The sequence below is a fragment of the Drosophila subobscura genome, chromosome O, assembly GCF_008121235.1.
Source record: "Drosophila subobscura isolate 14011-0131.10 chromosome O, UCBerk_Dsub_1.0, whole genome shotgun sequence".
In the NCBI taxonomy this organism is placed as follows: domain Eukaryota; kingdom Metazoa; phylum Arthropoda; class Insecta; order Diptera; family Drosophilidae; genus Drosophila; species Drosophila subobscura.
Genome location: NC_048533.1, coordinates 12,374,607 through 12,394,247, shown reverse-complemented (window position 1 = coordinate 12,394,247; position 19,641 = coordinate 12,374,607). Strand labels below are relative to the sequence as shown.

Sequence of the window (19,641 nt, the reverse complement as noted above, 5' to 3'; positions counted from 1 at the left end):
AAATAAGAGGGACGGTTCCGAGGGAACGCGGTTCAAAACTATTAAATCAAATAAATATCAAAAGAGTCCCGAAGTATCATGCTGAGAAGTCGCTATTCGCACTTTTATTTCCTATTCTCCATGATATCAAGAGATCAAAACCATCTTAGAACATTTGTACGCATCCTACCTATTTTGGTGTAAAACCCCTACCTATTATAGTTGAAAATTCCATATATTCATGTCGTATGTCACGAGGGAAAGGGGGTAATAATTATAGTATTAAGGATATATCAGAAGAGTTTTCATTTAGGGTTTTGGAGTGATGGAGGATAGTCGGTATGAGAGGGTAAAACACGAGAGAGAGGTGTTTGTAACCATAAAAGCATATAAAATTCAGAAGAGTTCCTACCCACCATGTTGAGAGAAGTCCCTGTTTGCCATTTTTATTTCCTGTTCTCGTCGCGATCAAGAGATCAAAACCGTCTTAAAACATTTGTACGCACCCTACCTATTTTGGTGAGCTAAAACCCTACCTATTATAGTTGAAAATTCCATATATTCATGTCGTATGTCACGAGGGAAAGTAGGTAATAATCGTTGTATAATGATATATCATAAGAGTTTACCTTTTTCAGTAAACTAATACCGGGTTTAATTTGGGTTTTGGAGAGATGGAGGTACAGTCGATAAATAAGAGGGACGGTTCCGAGGGAACGCGGTTCAAAACTATTAAATCAAATAAATATCAGAAGAGTCCCTGACCTATCATGCCGAGAAGACCCTATTTTATTTTTTTGTTCTCCTGGCTATCAAGATATCAAAACCATCTTAAAACATTGGGACATAGCCTATCTATTTCGGTGAGCTAAAAACCCTACCTATTCCAGTTGAAAATTCCGTATTTCCCTGTCGAATGTCACGAGGGAAAGGGGGTAATAATCATAGTATTAAGTATATATCAGAAGAGTATTCATTTTGGGTTTTGGAGTGATGGAGGATAGTCGGTATATGAGAGGGTAAAACACGAGGGAGAGGGGTTTGTAACCATTAAAGCATATAAAATTCAAAAGAGTTCCTACCCATCATGTTGAGAGAAGACACGTTTCGCCATTTTGATTTCCTGTTCTCATTGCGATCAAGAGATCAAAACCATCTTAAAACATTTGTACGCACCCTACCTATTTTGGTGAGCTAAAACCCCTACCTATTGCAGTTCAAAATTCCATATATTCCTGTCTTAAGTCACGAGGGAAAGTGGGTCATAATCGTTGTATAATGATATATCATTAGAGCCCTACCTTTAATTCAGTAAACTAATACCGGGTTTAATTTGGGTTTTGGAGAGATGGAGGTACAGTCGATATATAAGAGGGACGGTCTCGAGGGAAAGCGGTTCAAAACTATTAAATCATATAAATATCAGAAGAGTCCCGAAGTATCATGCTGAGAAGTCGCTATTCACACTTTTATTTTCTATTCTCCTTGCTATCTAGAGATCAAAACTATCTTAAAACATTTGTACGCACCCTTTCCATATGTCCTTGTCGTAAGTCACGAGGGAAAGTGGATCATAATTATAGATACAGGAAGAGGAAGAGTATTCATTTCGGTTTTGAATAGGGTTTTGGAGATGGAGGTGTATTTGGTATAAAAGAGGGGATTCCCACTTTAATTTCCTGTTCTCATATTCTATTCTCGTAGTCTCTCAATACGAACGAGCATAAGGAATACAATAATGGACAGATAGAATAAGGCTTTGTGGAGTCTGTAACGCAATTTTTCGTTTAAATCATGTGTCTTGACATAGGTGGATATTTTTGATTAGGTCCAATTGGGTACACTACGATACTTCTTGATCGGCGGCGGTTCCAAGAGTATTTTTTCTAATTTGTTTATTGCATGGTATTTATCGTTGTCTTCTATGGACTATGGCATAACGGGTTAATATTTCATTACGATATTTTCTTGATATTTATATCATGGAGAGTTTTGAAAATAATTACGAAAGTTGGTTACGCTGTTGGAGTTTATTTTTAAGAATTTAATTAAATGGATTAAAGATTTAATATTTAGTTTAGGTACCGCCGATTTTTTTCAATTTAAAAATGAATTAATTTTTTAGTTAAACATTTGTATTGTTGACAGTTGTATTCAAAATATAGTTGCCCATGGGTGGTTATTAAGTAGAAGTATTTTTGTTCAAATTTGTATCCTTAAGTTCGTATCAATCGAATTTGGTGTATTTTAATTTTTTATTTGATTATTTAGCAACTTATTATATCAATGCGATGCCAACCCCACCATGAATACCCAACGCAGTTCGGCGGAAAAAAGCAATTCAAAAATTGAGACTCCTTTAGTTAAAAAAATACAAAATACAACAAACTCTTAGTAGTTTGATGGAACCTAAGACTTCTTGTAAAAAAATAAGGGTCAGAAACAGTCAGAAATGCAATACGCAGGGACGTTTGCCATTAAGACTAATAAATAATTATTGAATAAAGTAATGTGTTTAGAAAAACTAATGTACTCAAATGTATCATTCATTCCCACATTGTGATTTCATTAGACAGTTTGATTTTAAATTAATTGTATTAAACGTAAAATGTATTCCAATTGGCGGAGGATTTTCATTGAAGTCGTTAGATATAATAATTTGATATTCCAAAATATTTTTTTAAACGTTTTATCAGTTTTTTTACCATCGAATATATACTTTTCAATCGCATTAAAACATTTTATGATGACCTTTTAAATTCAATGGGCATTTCAATATATTCATTAGATTTATGCATATACTTCTTTAGTTCCCTCTTTGGGTAGAGTTGATTAGATTGAGGTTTTTGAAATATATATTTGATTATACATACTGTTACAAGGCATTCAAATACAGGAAATCTTTGTTATATAATTATATTATTATACTATTGTTTTGATTGTATTCCATTACGTATTGAGTTTATAAAAGATGTTTAGAGTCCAAATCCTAATAAAAGGAGTAGAAAGCGAGTAAAACTTGCGGTCCAATGTGTTCCAATAAATATATATCAAACCAAGCAGACAGAAAGCTTCACTAGTTCGAAATATTTATTGCACTGCAATGAAGTAGAAATATCCAGAAAAAGTACTATTTAAAGAAGAATTCGCTCTCAGCATGAAGCATTTTTGTGGAGCAAAAAAATAGTACTATGACTGTAAAATAAAGCATTTGTTCTTGTATGAATCGTGAAGCTCGTTTCTGATCAATAAATACATTAAGCTGGGCAGCTGTGTTGCAAAATGTCACTCTTGTATGTACGTAAATTCGATATGTTTGATATGTATTGCCATATTCAAATGTTAAATTCAATTCGTGCTCTATTATAGAACTACATCATGTACATGGGTTAACATTTAGCATGTGGTTTGTTGTTCTCCAAGTATCCAAATCAAGGGTAATACATGAATTTACAGAATAATATTACATAGGTACACACACATATGCAATATTATGCATGCAATTTGATTAGATTATTGTTGTTTCGGTAATGTAATCGTACGTTGACAAAATGCTTTAGCTACCATAGCAATTAGATAATGATGGATTAAATTATCTTGGGTAGCTAATTCAATGGTACAATATGTATATGTATATGTTTGTATTTACGAATGTTCTATACATACTTAAAAATTCTTCGAATTTCTTCTCTCAGAGCAGATCTGTTCAAACATATAGCTTTCTCTATTGAAGAATTTAAAGATCTGTTTCCATTTCCAATTACGATTATACATCAATTAGTTGTGCTCACGTTTTTTAGTTGATGGACGATAAAACATTGTTTTTGGCAGATTGGTAAACTTTTTTCCAAGTTTTAGGTATATTCTATTTCAGTAATATAATATAATATTTATATTTCAGTAATAATAAATAATGCTAAACATATTGAACAACAGAAGTAAATACGAAAAATAATTCCTAAATACTGAGCGGAGTGGCAAGAAATTTGTACATAAAATATTTGAGTTAATACACAGACAATGAAATCAGAAGAGATTGTCAAAATGATAATGATGAAGCATTATGTCTGAATAGTGGAATAAATGTTCACGTATTCACGTAGGTTTGGGGAAAGGATAGCTTGAGAAAAGAATACACGTACAGAGTTTAGAGAAATGATACACGACGTTCAAGAAACCGCAAGTAATAGGTGAATAAGATTAACGCTTTTAGTAAAACTTCATACTCAATAAAACAGAATAATCAGATACATTCCTAGTTTCTAAACAAACGTACGTTTCCATTTATGTATGTAGATATTTCCAGATCCCCGAGTAATATTTGTTGTCTTGTTAATTATTCATATTATAATATCGATGCCCAAGTAGTTATGCTTTCAAAATCGTCATGGACGCACATTCATTAATATATATTCATTTACTGAAATGCCAATCATCCGGAAAGCTTTTTTCAAATGCCTCGTCACATGTAAAATTTTCCTAGTTTGAACGTCTTACAGAAGTACGCAATTCCAAAGAGATTTATATTATCAGTTGTATCAAGTCATAGTTTGGTGAGCGGAGGTGATATATTTTGTAAATAGGACTTGTGTTGTCTTTGTTATCAGGGTATATTCACGTTATACAGGATTTAATTTACCATTTGAGAATATATTGTCGGATGTATATTGGGTCAAAAGAAGCAAAGGCTCTAAGATTTAGTAATCTTTGCTGTTTGGACTTGGTTGTTGCAAAAGTCTTGTGGAAAAGACAAATGACAAATTCGGAGTACAGCCAAGGTCTAATGCATACCAATTAAATGCATTTCAAACAAATAATTTTCAGAAAGCATACAGTGAGTAACTGACAGTCAACAAATCCATTACAATGTTATGTTTAAGTTTCGTGTGTAACTAATTTGGTCAACCAATACATATTGTAGGTATTAAATATCATTTGCAACTAGCATATAAGAATTTGTTTGCAGTAGATTATCAAATATTTATCAAATTATGTCCAGTAATACATATTACATAATTAGAGGAGAAGAAACGTGCTAACTTGTCGGTATTAGAATGACAACTAAAAAAAACTTGATTCGTTAAAAAAAAGTGGTAGTGGTTCTAATTAGATCAGTATTATATAAGCGTGTTCAGGTTGAAAGACTATAAACTAAGATGCTTGTGTTAAAAATTAACTATCGTCTATTATTGTCGTTTTTACCGCCACTTTTCGTCACTATCCGAGAGGGTCAGTTTTCCCTCTTGTTAGCAGAAGATTTATGCCATTCACAAAGAGTGTTCAGTATGCGCTGTGCGATTAGTGGTGTTAAAGTTACGTAATGTAATGTTTTACTTGCTCCTAGGTACGATTATAATTGCTCCTAAGTGCAAACATATACGTTAGATGCGAGTATTTGATTCTTGGATTTTTGACCGTAGACATTGAACTACTAGGGAAACGGAAGAAGGAAAACTTAAAACGTATTTTTGAATAAATAAATAGCAGTGAGTCCGTTTTTATCCCAATAGTGTGGTTCCAATCTTCAGGTATATGTAAATTTATTTGTAATTTCTGAATAGGATTATTTAGTTATTTAGGCGATTGCTTGGAAACAGTTTGTTATTTCATTGAATAGCATGTTTAAAAAGACATCTTCAACATTTGTTATTTCACTGGATAACAATGTTCTTTTGATCATTTTAACATCCATTTAAAATTGGAATTGGATTGGTTTTCTATTTCCGATATCATGCAATAGTTTTGCTCATGTACATATTTTATATTTATAATCTTTGTATATTTACTATCGTCTATTCCTTGGAGAATGCATTTTTGATTTGTGGTCCATGTTATAAAGTCGTTCTTAATCGCTGCTTGTGAAGGTTGACACTCTTAATTTGTTAATTTAAAATGGGAACTTTGCAGCAAATTTTTAATATGTATTTATATTATTGATACTTGAACGTTTTCACTTAAACACAACTCACATGAATGTCACTATGAGCCCAGCCTAATATTCTTGAAATAATTTCGTTATTCATTTGTGGTAGATTTTAGTGAAGTTTTCTTCACATGAAGGAAAAATGAGAGTGTATGGTATCGTCTGCATATTATAAGGAACATGTTGAACCATATCCAAACACATGTACATATGTTGCTATCATTGGTGTTCAATGGGAAATGGCTGTCCATACTGTAAGTCCGGATTTCATTGTCAAGAGCTCAAATCCATGTTCCATTGTCTCCTTGTCTTATGTCACGAGGGGAAGTGGGTCAATATTACATATAAGATAAAATAAAAGTCCCTACCCGTCCATCAGTAAACTAATTCTGGGTATCATATCGCCCTAGGGGAGATGGAGGCACAGTCGATATGTGTATAAGAGAGTCGGTGTCGAGGGAAAGCGGTTCAAAACTATTAAATCATATAAATATCAGAAGAGTCCCGAAGTATCATGCTGAGAAGTCACTATTCGCAATTTTATTATTCGCAATTTTATTTCCTATTCTCATTGTAATCAAGAGATCAAAACCATCTTAAAACATTTGTACGCACCCTACCTATTTTGTTGAGCTAAAACTCCTACCTATTTTAGTTGAAAATTCCATATATTCCTGTCGTAAGTCACGAGGGAAAGTAGGTAATAATCATAGTATTAAGTATATTTCAGAAGAGTTTCCATTTTGGGTTTTGGAGTGATGGAGGATAGTCGGTATATGAGAGGGTAAAACACGAGGGAGAGGGGTTTGTAACCATAAAAGCATATAAAATTCAGAAGAGTTCCTACCCATCATGTTGAGAGAAGCCCCTGTTTGCCATTTTTATTTCCTGTTCTCATTGCGATCAAGATATCAACACCATCTTAAAACATTTGAACATAGCCTACCTATTTCGGTGAGTTAAAACCCCTACCTATTGCAGTTCAAAATTCCATATATTCCTGTCTTAAGTCACGAGCGAAAGTGGGTCATAATCTTAGTAAGTATTATATATATCATTAGAGTCCCTACCTTTAATTCAGTAAACTAATACCGGGTTTAATTTGGGTTTTGGAGAGATGGAGGTACAGTCGATAAATAAGAGGGACGGTTCCGAGGGAACGCGGTTCAAAACTATTAAATCAAATAAATATCAAAGAGTCCCGAAGTATCATGCTGAGAAGTCGCTATTCGCACTTTTATTTCCTATTCTCCATGATATCAAGAGATCAAAACCATCTTAGAACATTTGTACGCATCCTACCTATTTTGGTGAGCTAAAACCCCTACCTATTATAGTTGAAAATTCCATATATTCATGTCGTATGTCACGAGGGAAAGGGGGTAATAATTATAGTATTAAGGATATATCAGAAGAGTTTTCATTTAGGGTTTTGGGGTTTTGGAGGGATAGTCGGTATGAGAGGGTAAAACACGAGGGAGAGGTGTTTGTAACCATAAAAGCATATAAAATTCAGAAGAGTTCCTACCCACCATGTTGAGAGAAGTCCCTGTTTGCCATTTTTATTTCCTGTTCTCGTTTCGATCAAGAGATCAAAACCGTCTTAAAACATTTGTACGCACCCTACCTATTTTGGTGAGCTAAAACCCCTACCTATTATAGTTGAAAATTCCATATATTCATGTCGTATGTCACGAGGGAAAGCGGGTAATAATCGTTGTATAATGATATATCATAAGAGTCCCTACCTTTAATTCAGTAAACTAATACCGGGTTTAATTTGGGTTTTGGAGAGATGGAGGTACAGTCGATAAATAAGAGGGACGGTTCCGAGGGAACGCGGTTCAAAACTATTAAATCAAATAAATATCAGAAGAGTCCCGACCTATCATGCCGAGAAGACGCTATTTTATTTCCTGTTCTCCTGGCTATCACGATATCAAAACCATCTTAAAACATTGGGACATAGCCTATCTATTTCGGTGAGCTAAAAACCCTACCTATTCCAGTTGAAAATTCCGTATTTCCCTGTCGAATGTCACGAGGGAAAGGGGGTAATAATCATAGTATTAAGTATATATCAGAAGAGTATTCATTTTGGGTTTTGGAGTGATGGAGGATAGTCGGTATATGAGAGGGTAAAACACGAGGGAGAGGGGTTTGTAACCATTAAAGCATATAAAATTCAGAAGAGTTCCTAACCATCATGTTGAGAGAAGGCACGTTTCGCCATTTTTATTTCCTGTTCTCATTGCGATCAAGAGATCAACATCTTAAAACATTTGGACATAGCCTACCCATTCTGGTGAACTAAAACCCCTATCTTTACAGTTGAAAATTCCATACCTTCATGTCGAAAGTCACGAGGGAAAGTGGGTGGTATTCGTAGTATTATACATACATATATCATAAGAGTCCCAACCTGTTATTCAGTAAACTAATTCCCGTTTTCAATAGGGTTTTGGAGAGATGGAGGTATAGTCGGTATAAGAGAGGGGAAATCTCGACTGAAAGTCGTTCATAACTTAGATATCATATACAATTCAGAAGAGTTCCTACCTATCATGTTGAGAAGTCACTTTTCACACTTTTATTTCCTATTCTCATTGCCATCAAGAGATCAAAACCATCTATAAACATTTGTGCGCACCGTACCCATTTTGGTGAGCTAAAACCCCTACCTATTACAGTTGAAAATTGCATATATTCCTGTCTTAAGTCACGAGCGAAAGTGGGTGATAATCGTAGTATAATGATATATCATTAGAGCCCCTACCTTTAATTCAGTAAACTAATTCCCGTTTTCAATAGGGTTTTGGAGAGATGGAGGTATAGTCGGTATAACAGAGGGGAAATCTCGACTGAAAGTCGTTCATAACTTAGATATCATATACAATTCAGAAGAGTTCCTACCTATCATGTTGAGAAGTCACTTTTCACACTTTTATTTCCTATTCTCATTGCCATCAAGAGATCAAAACCATCTATAAACATTTGTGCGCACCGTACCCATTTTGGTGAGCTAAAACCCCTACCTATTACAGTTGAAAATTGCATATATTCCTGTCTTAAGTCACGAGGGAAAGTGGGTCATAATCGTTGTATAATGATATATCATAAGAGTCCCTACCTTTAATTCAGTAAACTAATTCCGGGTTTCAATAGGGTTTTGGAGAGATGGAGGTATAGTCGGTATAAGAGAGGGGAAATCTCGACTGAAAGTCGTTCATAACTCAGATATCATATACAATACAGAAGAGTTCCTACCTATCATGTTGAGAAGTCCCTATTCGCTCTTCATTGCGATGAAGAGATCACAACCATCTTAAAACATTTGGACATGGCCTACCTATTTTGTTGAGCTATAACCCCTACCTATTATAGTTAAAAATTCCATATATCCCTGTCGTATGTCACGAGGGAAAGGGGGTAATAATCATAGTATTAAGTATATATCAGAAGAGTTGTCATTTTGGGTTTTGGAGTGATGGAGGATAGTCGGTATATGAGAGTGTAAAACACGAGGGAGAGGGGTTTGTAACCATAAAAGCATATACAATTCAGAAGAGTTCCTACCCATCATGTTGAGAGAAGTCACGTTTCGCCATTTTTATTTCCTGTTCTCATTGCGATCAAGAGATCAACACCATCTTAAAACATTTGAACATAGCCTACCAATTTCGGTGAGTTAAAACCCCTACCTATTGCAGTTCAAAATTCCATATATTCCTGTCTTAAGTCACGAGCGAAAGTGGGTCATAATCGTAGTATAATATAGTATATCATTAGAGCCCCTACCTTTAATTCAGTAAACTAATTCCCGTTTTCAATAGGGTTTTGGAGAGATGGAGGTATAGTCGGTATAAGAGAGGGGAAATCTCGACTGAAAGTGGTTCATAACTTAGATATCATATACAATACAGAAGAGTGCCTACCTATCATGTTGAGAAGTCCCTATTCGCTCTTCATTGCGATGAAGAGATCACAACCATCTTAGAACATTTGTACGCATCCTACCTATTTTGGTGAGCTAAAACCCCTACCTATTATAGTTGAAAATTCCATATATTCATGTCGTATGTCACGAGGGAAAGGGGGTAATAATTATAGTATTAAGGATATATCAGAAGAGTTTTCATTTAGGGTTTTGGAGTGATGGAGGATAGTCGGTATGAGTGGGTAAAACACGAGGGAGAGGTGTTTGTAACCATAAAAGCATATAAAATTCAGAAGAGTTCCTACCCACCATGTTGAGAGAAGGCACGTTTCGCCATTTTTATTTCCTGTTCTCATTGCGATCAAGAGATCAACACCATCTTAAAACATTTGAACATAGCCTACCTATTTCGGTGAGTTAAAACCCCTACCCATTGCAGTTCAAAATTCCATATATTCCTGTCTTAAGTCACGAGCGAAAGTGGGTCATAATCGTAGTATAATGATATATCATTAGAGCCCCTACCTTTAATTCAGTAAACTAATTCCCGTTTTCAATAGGGTTTTGGAGAGATGGAGGTATAGTCGGTATAAGAGAGGGGAAATCTCGACTGAAAGTGGTTCATAACTTAGATATCATATACAATACAGAAGAGTGCCTACCTATCATGTTGAGAAGTCCCTATTCGCTCCTCATTGCGATCAAGAGATAAAAACCGTCTTAAAACATTTGTACGCACCCTACCTATTTTGGTGAGCTAAAACCCCTACCTATTATAGTTGAAAATTCCATATATTCATGTCGTATGTCACGAGGGAAAGCGGGTAATAATCGTTGTATAATGATATATCATTAGAGCCCTACCTTTAATTCAGTAAACTAATTCCGGGTTTCATTTGGGTTTTGGAGAGACGGAGGTACAGTCGATATATAAGAGGGACGGTTCCGAGGGAACGCGGTTCAAAACTATTAAATCAAATAAATATCAGAAGAGTCCCGACCTATCATGCCGAGAAGTCGCTATTTTATATCCTGTTCTCCTGGCTATCACGATATCAAAACCATCTTAAAACATTGGGACATAGCCTACCTATTTAGGTGAGCTAAAAACCCTACCTATTCCAGTTGAAAATTCCATATATTCCTGTCGTAAGTCACGAGGGAAAGTGGGACATAATCGTAGTAATATACATATATCAGAGGAGTCCCTACCTTTAATTCAGTAAACTACTTCCGGTATACAATAGGCTTGTGGAGCGATGAAGGTATAGTCAGGATAAGAGAGGGGAAATCTCGACTGGAAGTGGTTCATAACTTAGATATCATATACAATTCAGAAGAGTTCCTACCTATCATGTTGTTGTGAAGTCACTTTTCACACTTTTATTTCCCGTTCTCATTGCGATCAAGAGATCAAAACCATCTTAAAATATTTGTACGCACCCTACCTATTTTGGTGAGCTAAAACCCCTACCTATTACGGTTGAAAATTATATTTATCCCTGTGGTATGTCACGAGGGAAAGGGGGTAATAATCATAGTTTTAAGTATATATCAGAAGAGTTTTCATTTTGGGTTTTGGAGTGATGGAGGGATAGTCGGTATATGAGAGGGAAAATCAGGAGGTAACAGGAGAGGTATATAAAATTCAGAAGAGTTCCTTCCCATCATGTTTAGAGAAGTCCGTATTCGCTCTTTGATTTACCGTTCTCATTGCGATGAAGAGATCACAACCATCTTAAAACATTTGGACATAGCTTACCTATTTTGATGAGATTAACTCTTAGCATTTCTATTGTGTTATAAGGGAAGGTGGGTCATAATAACCCAATTTTCAGTAAACTAATTCGTGTTTTCATTTGGGTCTAGGAGAAATTGAGGTATAGGGGAAAGAACCAAATTTTCGTCCACAAAGTTCTGTTTTTCTTGACGCGTTTTTCAGTTTGATACATACATATAGTTATTTATACCTCCGTACTTATTGGCGACGATGTCGAATTTACGGAATTCATTGCTTGGTTACCCCGTGAATGATTTATTCTCCGTTAATATACATATAAATTGAAATTTCACAAAGAAATAACCGATTTGATATATTTTTGATCGTTTTTGCTTAACACTGTTCGGACGAATTTCATTATAATCCCAGCCTACTTGTCAACATGTTAGAATAAAGTGGCTTGCTTCGATCGAGATTGAGAAATTGTAATATAAAATACCGTTTTGAAAGTGGAAACTGTGGAATTAAACCTACCTATTTTGTTGAAGAAAATAATATACGCAAACATGAAACCTACCTACCATATTTGAAAATGCTGCGGAAAGCCGTACCTTCGTTTCAATATTCGATATACAATATATTCGATATTTTGTTTGTTTTAACCAATGCTGTAAATTACCATGTTTAAAATGAAATTATTTTTGGTGAGAGTTCATTTGTTTTCAGTGTGTCATATTGAACAATGTGATGCTTATACCTTAAACTTTTGACAACCAACGTTTTTCTGCATTTTTTTAAAGCCTTATAAAATGGTGGATACTTTTAATAAATATAGTTAATATAGCTGCTAGAGCAGGACATTTTATAAGTGTATTAGGATACACATACATATTGATTATTTTATTGTAAATTATTTTAGGGAAACTTCCATAGTCAGCTAACGTTGGCGAGTCATAATCATCAAATTGAGGCTTGCATTAATGAAATAAATAATTTTGTCCTTTGAATGTCTGCTACCATCCGTAAGTCTAGTACCTTTGACGTGTTAAAGTTGTGAACTCCAAGAACTCCGCTATATTGTTTTACTAAAACATCGTTTAGACACTTTAAAAGTTAAATATTTACGTACTTTTATGCTTTGGCAACCATTACCTAAATGGGATATCAGGAACTAATTATTTTATTGGAAACATTTAGTATTGGAATTGATGACTGGCCCTTCTTCGTGTAGAGTCGCAAGGACAGAGAATTCGGTTTTTTTTCGGGTGTTTCGTATATGAATCGTAATTTTATTGGGATGCTGAGAGCAACCCTTCCTCGATGAGCTAACTGCTGCAGCGCTTTGTAAAAAGGTTGGATGATCTAACTGAAATTGAATTTAAGCTTGAAATAAAAAAATATGACGAGCAATGTTTCGAGATTTATTTTTGGAATTTTTGAATTTTATTCACTTTTTTGTTGCTTCTCTTCCATAGATATAGATGAGCTCTTTTGTAATGCATTTTTTTCCATTTTCTTATTCTCAGTTTTGTTTCGACAAGTAATTTTACATCAGTATAAGTAATTATAAAGTCGTAGAGTGTACAAAAACAAAAAAAATTGTAAGCAATTTCAAATAATTAAGAACTTAACACATTGTTGTTGTGGAACTGATTCCGCTTTGAGTTCACTACAAAGTGTATAGCCACAGAAAAGATTGTTGGCAACCAACTGCGATTGTTTTTGACTGGTTGGTTGGTTCAATTGCTACTCCAAAGACGACGTGTGAACAGATTCAATGTATCGATGTCAGAACCGAGTTATATGTACGTATATCTGCCCGGTTTTGGTTTTTGTTCGATGGTGGGTAAGCAACAGAAGGCCCTTTGTATGGTTCACCCTTAGTAGAGCAGAGAAGTCGATACACCGGTGTTCCTATAACACAATCCGCACAATCAATCTGATAGAAACGACGCACCCTGGTCAGTCTGCAGACCCCAACATGCGACACTAAGGCCGAGTCAGGGACGCAGCCAAAACTTTCGGCAAACGCGTACATCGGCCGAAGTGCATTTTAAGCACTTCATCTGCCTTTTGCTCGCGAAGGGTACAGAGTTTTACTTGGATCGATCGAAAACGCTGCGTATCAACATTCAACGCCCAACTATAAAGTTTAGAGAAAGAAATACATATTGCTTGGTTAAGTGGTGTGTCAGAGTTGCATATTGCATAATTAAAAATAAGATTATCAGCTATGTAAATGTCATAACGACTACGAAACTTAAACATAGGTAAGATGCCAATAGAAGGACAGAAACAGGGATGAAGAAACGTAAAGTAATGAAATTTTCCCTAGACCCAGCATGTGGGAAAAAATATATATGTATTCGTATATGAAAAGAGAGTACATGGAAGAGAAATCACACCCATGTACTTATTGCAGCTGCTCTGCTGTTGACGTCAGTACGAGTACAACCGAATGCAGTATGGATGAGTAACCCACAAGTGGGAGCGAGATGAATATACATACACATAACATGTAAGTGAAGAGAGAGAGAGGTCTTCAAAAAGGTTATTTTCAGAGCAGGCCAGGTGGTGGCAAATGCTTCGGTTTGGGGGGTTGAAAGGAAAAATCGAGAATTTTCGCCATGATTTGAGACCCGTGGGATTGTTCTGGAAAAAATTCCTGATTACGCAATGCGCTGAAATAGTCAGAATTTTACATAATTTGGTATCAGAAAAGGCCACGACAAACGTGTGGCCACTAAATGGGGCATGAGCCAAGAGAAAATAAGTTTTTTCCTGCAGATCGTCATTCGACAATGATCTAGTTCTTAAGACTACTTTTTTGCTTACGAATTACAAGGTGCATTAAAATATGTCACTCTTGATTTTCTGCAGTTTGTACCTGGCTTCCTATCCCAATTTATCAAATCCACGTACACTGTGGGTCAGGGCTGCCGCCATTGCACCCGCCTGGGACAGTTTCGAGAGAGTTTCCTGAACCTCCTGGATTGCCTCATCCTGCCTAGAGAGTCACTTTCTAGCCAAAAACGAGAAACTGCGCCTTTCCTGCTTTCCCAGCGTTCCGCATTGTGAAATTCCCCGAAGCTGACGGCCAAATCGATGACTAATACACTTTTTCATCGTGCTTCTTTGTTTCAATTTGTGAGCAAATATTGCCCATGTCGAGCAAGACTACGTTGGCGTTTTTTCCATGCTGGAATAGGGCCTTTGCTTCGCTTTTGCGACACGTTTTCCACACTTTTCCATATTTGGTGATGAATTCTATATGCTAACCAGCAATAGTGGATACTTTTCTTTTTTTATATATTAAAACTTTTTCCTTAGAGACACTTTGACTGAACTTGAACACTTTTTTTTTGCGAGTGGCGTTTTCTGGCACGGCCAGTTGTATTTATACCCTGCCGACCCAAGCACTGTCGCTGTCTCATGGAAAATTCGTGAAGGCAGCTGCGTGCCTGCTCGCATGAGCTGTAGGGGGTTGGTTGCTAATCTCATTGTCATGCCATGCTATGTAAGTGCGAGTGAGCACGCTGATGTGTTTGTGGCTACGTGACACACTATTTGTTCTCACCAACGCAAACCATGTGTATCTATAGAGCGAGACAAAAAGCTATGCGCTGGCTGCAGTCAGAGTTGCTTTTTTTTTTCGTTTGACAGCTGTAAGAGCTGTATTTTGCGAAATATCGAATATTCGAATCTTGCGGCTATAAATTACTATATTTTTCTATGACGAACTCAATTTAAGCAGAAAGAAAAACTCCATAAACCATATCTTAAACATAGCTTGTATGAGCTCTAAAATGGAATGTAAATATAAAATACTATAAAATACTAAAGCTGATCAAGCAATATGAGCAATATGCTAGTGATGCCAAGTAGTAGCTAAAACAACGAAAAAATATTTTGGGAAAAAGCTATAATTCCAGCTCCCCGCTCTTTTACAATTTATCCCGAATTTGGAAATTGAAAAACGCTAGATCTAGTTAGAAAATAGCTAAAGTGGCAACACTGAGTACCTGGTCAATGCGGATTCATCGTCGTGCGACCATGCAATTCGCTGTTGCGATTAAATACCAAAAAAAATAAATAAATAAAGCAGCAAAAACGCATTTTTGCAATAATTTTCCCAATAATGGGCGACTCAAACAAAGGAGATACTCTACGTCTGCCGAATGGCGATGCACTGACGGGCGATGAGGTCAAGTCACCGTTCCTGATTGGCGTGGCAGGCGGCACGGCCAGCGGCAAGTCCACGGTGTGCAAGAAGATCATGGAGCAGCTGGGCCAGGCCGAAATGGATCATACACAGCGCCAAGTGGTGGCCATCAGTCAGGATAGCTTCTATCGCGAGCTGACGGCTGCCGAGAAGGCCAAGGCACAAAAGGGATTGTTTAACTTTGATCATCCGGATGCGTTCAATGAGGAGTTGATGTACAATACGCTGCAGGGCATTCTGAAGGGGCACAAGGTGAAGATTCCCGGCTATGACTACCGCACCAATTCGCTGTGAGTATGCGGCAATAAATATGTGTCAATATGTTATAATTAATGTGGGTTTAGGGACTTTGAGAACATGCTGGTTATCTATCCAGCGGATGTGGTGCTGTTTGAGGGCATTTTGGTCTTCTATTTTCCCAAAATACGCGATCTCTTCCATATGAAACTGTTTGTGGATACCGACTCGGACACGAGACTGGCGCGACGAGGTGAGCGTGGCGTGTGGCTACCTCGCATTCAGCTGCCATAACTCATTATTGTTTTTCGTACGCAGTGCCACGTGATATCAATGAGCGTGGCCGGGACCTGGACGCTGTGCTCACCCAGTACATGACGTTTGTGAAGCCCGCCTTCGAGGAATTTTGCTCGCCCGTAAGCGCAGGCCATAGATTTTTGTGACCATTTGACACACTTTTCCTTCCTCCTTTGCAGACAAAAAAGTTTGCTGACGTTATAATACCACGCGGGGCTGATAACACAGGTGAGATCCACACACAATCCATGTCCACACACCTTTCCACAACTGTTTCTTTTCACATTAAAGTACATGAACTATTTATGTATATATAACACACACACACACACACACTCTCACGTGTAGCGTTTGTAGTGAATTTGTTGAGTTTTTGTTACATAAAAAAAACATAACAATAGTTTTATTTTGTTTACTGTTTGAATTAACAAACAAAATCTTAAAAATAAGTACAAGCCAGACCTTTATATACTTAAACTATATACATACACATACATATATATATGTATATACGTATATATCTATATATTCCTATCAAAAAGTTTTCCCTTTTCTTTGTTGCTCTCTTTTTTCTCTTTGTTTCTCTTTCGGTTTTTGTCTACGTTTTTTTGTTGTTTTTTGTTTTTGTTTTGTTCCTGTTGTTTTTATTGTATTTCTTGCAGTTGCCATTGATCTCATTGTACACCATATCGGGGAGATACTCGCCACTACGAACAGCGCACAGCACAGCCACACAAACAGAGCTGCGCCGTCCAGCATGAAGCGAGATCACTAAATGTGCAAAATAAATTACAAAAAAATAATGCCTAAACGTGTCCTCAAAGCTTATACTAATTTTGCCCAAAATCAAGTGAGAAACACCAAACAGAAATAGAGAAAAACAAAGAAGAAAGCGCCGGGCCTCGCTCCTTATATTTCGCTACACCCTGTAACACGACACTAATGTAGCGCCTAAGATTGAAAAGTATCCTTAGCTATAGCTACTACTATTATACATATATTCTACTCGATTATTAATTAATTATATTCAAATATTATACATGGTAGTGTGTATGTGTAAGTTCGCAAGTGGAAAATATGTCACAAAACTGACTCCTACGCTCTGACTTTTTGTAAGATTCCTAAGCACTTAATTCACCCAAAAAAAACACACAAGTCACAGCTCTAATTATTGTAATATTCATATTTTAATGCCCGATACTTGTAGATCAAGAAAGTCGCGTGCAGACAACTCAAACTGTCCGTCTGTTTGTCGTTTAAGTTTCCTAAAAATTTATTTTCCTCTCGAAATGTTTAACCAAAAACCATAAATCACTTTCCATGCCTTTGCATGCCTTTGGTTTAACATTAAACCCTTTCAAATAACATAAACAATTACTGCAACTATTAAATATGTTAAGATTTCTACTAAAACTAATTCCATTTCTTGCTCTATCTTTGATTTACGCTCATGAAGTCAAGTTAAGGGTAAACCAAACAGTCGGCACACATTCGACTTTCGCGTTTCATTAATTGTTTCTACTGTTAAAACTAGTCCTAAACAAAACAAAGATGATAAATAAATGTTTCGTTTAGTAAGTACAAAAATAATTCAGCTGAGAGATGATGTAAATCGTATTGTAAAGCACACACAAAACCAAAACACACCCTTCGATTGGTAGATTTTAACACAGACAGAGCCGCCCAGCGTAACTTAGATGCGACTTAGGTAATCACACATACTAACTAGTGCTATAGTAGACAGCTTGGATCGTTTTCTGGCAGGTAAGTGGATTTTGTTTCCGTTGTTTTGAGTTCCAATTTCCTAGAACGATCTAACATACGAAACGTAGCGTCTGTGTGCCTGTGTCTCGCTATAATTTGTGTCAACTGCTTCTCCCTTTTTAGTGGCCATCGACCTGATTGTGCAGCACATACGAGACTTTCTCAATAATCGCTCACGTCCGGGATCCACCGGCAACATGGCGCTCTACATGAATCTGGACTTGAATGCCAGCGGCATAATGGGCCCAGGTAAGGCCACAAGCGGCAAGCTACCCTGCAAGGCGCGTCCACACTAACCACTGGCCGGCGACAACTTTTATCTACTACCAGCAAAAATACACTTACTAATCCACATCCACATGCTGCATGTGCGGAATTAGCATATAATGTTTTATGTTTCTCTGTAAAAAAAAGATAACTTCGGCAATGGCACCTACAATGCCATCAGACGTTTCTCCACGCTTTGCAAGGAGCTCAACATGCAGGGAAATTTCTTCTTCGACACGAACAAGAATCTGCCGCACCACTAAGCAGCGGTGTGAAGGCACAACGGAGCGCAGTACAAGGCCACAGCACAGCATCTACCGTAGGCGAAATGTTAATTATATTGTTGTTATAAAATATATTATATTTTTCCAATAAACGAAATCAGATCAGCGTTACACCGCGCACTTGTACATGGCATTGATTTTGCGCACATCGCCAGCAGAAAAACCCTTGCGCTGTCCCATCTGACTGGCCGCCGATCCGGCACGCAGCGCCTTCAGCGTGGGTTGCCCGTTGCGCGTGAAGCTGGTGCTCGAATAATGCATCACGCTGGCATAATCATAGTCCACGCCAAAGGCCGACTGTGTGCGTGCGCTGGCCTTCTCGAAGTTGGCCATCATATCGGGCTTGATGTTGTCGCTCATCACCTTGACGTACGTGTCCCGCTCGTGGCGATTCTGCTCGTGAAAGAAGCCCAGGGCATGCATCAGTTCGTGTATGGGCGTGCCGTAGGTGCGCAGGCAGTTGGGCGATTGTAGATTCACCTCCTGGCGTCCACCCAGCCGACCAATGCTGCTCCAGCAGCCTGACTTGCCGCTGCCAATGGATATGTAGTCCTTTTCGTTGGTGCGCGGCTTGAAGCGCACGCAGGTCTTGGTGTGGTACTCCTTGAAGGCGTGCTTGATGTTGCCCAGCTCCTGGGTCGTGAAGGGTCCCTTGATCTCATAGGGCACAATAGCTGCCGGCCAGCGGTAGCTCTGTGCGAGGATCCCATTGCGACTTCCATTCGAACGCTCCTCGCGATAGCTCAGCGGAATGAGAATATCGCCCTCGTAGTAGGTGCCCAGCTCCTCGGGATTCTGCGGGGATTGCTCATCATGCGCATCGACTAGAACGCCAGTGGTCTCGCTGTCCGGATTACCGAATATGGCGTCACCCAGGTCCGACAGGTCAATGGCGTCGTCGTCGGAGTCCAGATCCAGGACTGGCAGGGCCCCCACCACGCTGAGAAGAAACAAAAATGTGAAAATTCTTTGCAACTTTGCCATTACGCCACGTTCGCTCACTTGCTATGG

General features: G+C 37.4%; 2 protein-coding genes and 1 long non-coding RNA gene across 5 annotated transcripts; 1 reads left to right on the top strand and 2 right to left on the bottom strand.

Moving 5' to 3' along the window:
* Positions 1-12,629: 12,629 nt before the first annotated feature.
* On the bottom strand, positions 12,630-14,918 carry LOC117896392. The gene is made up of 3 exons (XR_004649029.1): positions 14,447-14,918; positions 12,712-13,702; positions 12,630-12,644 (listed from the first exon to the last, which is right to left on the bottom strand). It is a non-coding gene; the product is annotated as an uncharacterized LOC117896392 (long non-coding RNA).
* A 707-nt stretch (positions 14,919-15,625) lies between these two features.
* Positions 15,626-18,756, top strand: LOC117896390 (uridine-cytidine kinase). 3 transcript variants are annotated; one of them, XM_034804694.1, is made up of 6 exons: positions 15,626-16,071; positions 16,126-16,271; positions 16,337-16,434; positions 16,495-16,543; positions 18,203-18,348; positions 18,501-18,756. In XM_034804694.1, exons 1-6 carry the CDS (start codon positions 15,698-15,700, stop codon positions 18,696-18,698), a joined length of 1,011 nt encoding a protein of 336 aa, XP_034660585.1. In that variant the 5' UTR covers positions 15,626-15,697; the 3' UTR covers positions 18,699-18,756. The 3 variants fall into 3 exon arrangements, 2 of the variants coding, with proteins under 2 accessions (XP_034660585.1, XP_034660586.1); XM_034804695.1 differs by having other exon boundaries at positions 15,627-16,071; positions 18,203-18,328; positions 18,494-18,756; XR_004649028.1 differs by lacking the exon at positions 18,501-18,756 and adding an exon at positions 16,978-18,079 and having other exon boundaries at positions 15,630-16,071; positions 18,203-18,328.
* LOC117896391 (zinc metalloproteinase nas-8) lies at positions 18,700-19,566 on the bottom strand (the record flags this gene model as incomplete). Its single annotated transcript, XM_034804696.1, has 1 exon — positions 18,700-19,566. A coding segment is annotated over one exon (828 nt), but the record flags the coding sequence as incomplete, so codon positions are not given.
* Positions 19,567-19,641: the final 75 nt, after the last annotated feature.

What these genes read in the sequence shown, in the direction of transcription:
- LOC117896390 (XM_034804694.1), top strand. Translation starts at nt 15,698, where the DNA reads ATGGGCGACTCAAACAAAGGAGATACTCTACGTCTGCCGAATGGCGAT. An exon ending in GACTACCGCACCAATTCGCT is followed by an intron (nt 16,072 to 16,125) that starts GTGAGTATGCGG and finishes ATGTGGGTTTAG; the next exon opens with GGACTTTGAGAACATGCTGG. An exon ending in TCGAGGAATTTTGCTCGCCC is followed by an intron (nt 16,435 to 16,494) that starts GTAAGCGCAGGC and finishes CCTCCTTTGCAG; the next exon opens with ACAAAAAAGTTTGCTGACGT.